The following is a 2,669-nucleotide window of genomic DNA, read 5'->3' on the forward strand; positions in this document are numbered from 1 at the left end:
TATATATATATAGTTATATATACATATATATGTTGTTCTTAATAGATGCTGCTTGTATAATATATGTTGTTTGTATATCTGGAGTTTGTAATAAAAATAATTTCTGATTCTGATCTGATGTTAGAGCTTTGTGAGTTTTGGGAGCCCTGTACTATAACTTTAATGCATCCTGCTGTAAACATATATCTGAATGTCTGATGATTGCTTTTCTTGGTTTCCATATCAGCCATTTAAAATCCCATATCAAAACAACAAGACTCATAAACTCTTTCTTCCTCTCTGCAATCAGACTCCTGAACAGTTGACACTTTACACCTGTACTTCTGTTTACAACTCTTTTGCACTGCACATCAGACACTTTTAAAAATTACTGTAATATTGAGTTTTTCACTGTACTTATTGTAATATTGTCTTTTTTACTTTTCTATTATTGGGTAATATTGTGTTTTTTGTTACTTATTGTATTATATGTCGGTATCAGGGTGGACAGCGAAGAAAGAATTTCACTGCACAGGAGGAAACTTGCTTTCTTTTGTTGCATATGACAATAAACATCTTGAAACTTGAAACTTGAAAAGTCGACCACTACTACAGTCACAGGGTAGCAGGAGCCTGTAGTTTGTGGACGTGTGCTCACTCAAACTGCCTTCACAGGGAACGACAGAAGGCTCAGATAGTGGAAACATCTGTATTTAAGGTCAGTCAGGTTTCACACACGAATCCACATCTGTATAACCCTACCTCGCTCCTGGACTTGAGTGTGCTCCGCTTTGGACGGAGGAGCACATCCTTGAAGTCCAGCTTGATGTCATTCTCAATGCGAGGCATTTTTTGGGGGGGAAAAGAAAGTGATTGCACAGGTAGTGAAAGGGAAGTTTGTCCTGGGATGTGAAATCTGTGAAAGCAGAAGGAGGTCAGAGTTCAGGAGGATTGTTTTTGTGCCTTGTCTCATTTTTTTCCCCCCCTCCCTTCACACACAAACACACATATATGATCCTAAAAATGTCATTAACTAAACGCAGGCGTGGTGCATCATTCAAAAGTCACAATTAGCCATAACTGTAATTACTCCTTTGTGGAAATGTAATAAGCAGATGTTCTAATAATCTTTATCTTACACGCCACTGAAAATGCATTCACACTAAACCACAGCACAAAGATCAGAACTGCGCTGCTTACTTAGCCCCGATGTCAAAATTCAAGGTTACATCGGTTTTAAAGTGTCACAGTTGAGCCCACTTGACTGTCATTGCATGCAGTTTATCTGAGCACACGTTATTAATTAATCCGCGAATGGATTAACTTGTAGGTTTCAGCTAAATAAAGCAGTTACCTTTCGGAAAGTATGAGTGATTTGGTCCTGTGCCGCTGTTTCCTTTTTCCACTGGGAGCGCGGGACGCTTTACGAGGGCGCACACCAACTGGCAAGCCAGTTTGTAGTTTTTAACGGGCTTTGTGTAATGGGCCCTACGAGGGGGAAAACTACAAATGCGAGACTCGCTTTACGCCACGTTGCGCTGGTGTCGTAAGGGTTGTTTTAGGCAGCCAGGGAACACACTACGGGTCGCTTTTGGTTGGGGAAACACTCACAACACTTTAAAATATTTTTTTAAGGCATATTCTGTGTGTTTTTTATTTCGGGACGGCGAATGAAGCAAATGCGAAGACCGAAATTAAACGGAAGTGGAACCGTTGACACGCAGACGAGGAGGAGGAGGAACACAGGAAGCAACCATTGAGTTATTTTTTATTTTTTTGGATACGAAGAATATCGAGTTTCTTCACCAAAATACGGATTTTATCGTTTGAAATCACATCTTAACTTTACACATTATCATACTGCAGTTTATTGGAGAAAAACAAGTCAACGAAGATGCTGATTAAAGTGAAGGTAAGTCAAAGCAAACAACGATTAGCCCCTCATTATTATTACTTAGTCACTGTGTCCAGTCTCATAATGTGCTCAACAATAACCTGATAATGTGTTCATTTCATCTCAGACACTCACAGGCAAAGAGATAGAGATTGACATAGAGCCCACAGATAAGGTACATTCGTTATCTTTGTTCCTCATTTGTGCTGTTTGCTGATAATGAGCTGTCATTCAGTGTGTTTGTGCATTGAGCCATATGTGTTTTTACATTTGTTCCCATCCAGGTGGAGCGGATTAAAGAAAGGGTGGAGGAGAAAGAGGGGATCCCTCCGCAGCAGCAGAGGTTGATCTACAGTGGAAAACAGATGTAAGATTAAAAAAAAAAAAGCCCCTTTTCTTTTTCTTAACCTTCTTTTTACGTCTCCGTCCTTAAGGGGTCAAAAGTTGAGGGTATTCACAAAAGCACCTGTTTTTTCACTTGTTTCAAAGCTGCTCTGTGTCATTTTAAGAAATTCAGGTTCCTCTGGATCCGTGATCCTGGATGCATTTGCAAGAATCCACCAGATCTACATTAAAACAACCAATCAGAGCTGAGAAAGATAGTTTATTGTTGAGTGTCTTTCTCGTCTCTGTTGGTTGTTTTCATGCAGACCTGGACAGATTATTTGTCTCGTGTACTTTTGTCAGAACACAGTGAAATATAGTAGTTACCTACTTTATCTTAAAGATACTGTTATTAATATACTGTTTATTTAGTCTTATCAAGTCAACACACCCTCACATGAAATTACTCAAT

The 2,669-nt window shown here is 39.2% G+C and overlaps 2 protein-coding genes across 2 annotated transcripts in view; one reads left to right on the top strand and one right to left on the bottom strand.

Moving 5' to 3' along the window:
* The window catches only part of gmpr2 (guanosine monophosphate reductase 2), a 6,221-nt gene extending 4,820 nt beyond the window's left edge, over positions 1–1,401 (bottom strand). Inside the window, exons 1-2 of the mRNA XM_035675667.1 lie at positions 1,334–1,401; positions 742–895 (exon numbers count right to left, since the gene is read on the bottom strand). Coding sequence (XP_035531560.1) covers positions 742–828 — 87 coding nt within the window. The 5' untranslated portion in view covers positions 829–895; positions 1,334–1,401. The remainder of the gene's footprint in view (positions 1–741; positions 896–1,333) is intronic.
* A 145-nt stretch (positions 1,402–1,546) lies between these two features.
* The window catches only part of nedd8 (NEDD8 ubiquitin like modifier), a 3,254-nt gene continuing 2,131 nt past the window's right edge, over positions 1,547–2,669 (top strand). Inside the window, exons 1-3 of the mRNA XM_035675180.1 lie at positions 1,547–1,891; positions 2,001–2,048; positions 2,158–2,240. Coding sequence (XP_035531073.1) covers positions 1,874–1,891; positions 2,001–2,048; positions 2,158–2,240 — 149 coding nt within the window. The 5' untranslated portion in view covers positions 1,547–1,873. The remainder of the gene's footprint in view (positions 1,892–2,000; positions 2,049–2,157; positions 2,241–2,669) is intronic.

Source organism: Morone saxatilis, unplaced genomic scaffold (genome assembly GCF_004916995.1).
Source record: "Morone saxatilis isolate NCDOM2014 unplaced genomic scaffold, NCSU_SB_2.0 Contig4, whole genome shotgun sequence".
In the NCBI taxonomy this organism is placed as follows: domain Eukaryota; kingdom Metazoa; phylum Chordata; class Actinopteri; family Moronidae; genus Morone; species Morone saxatilis.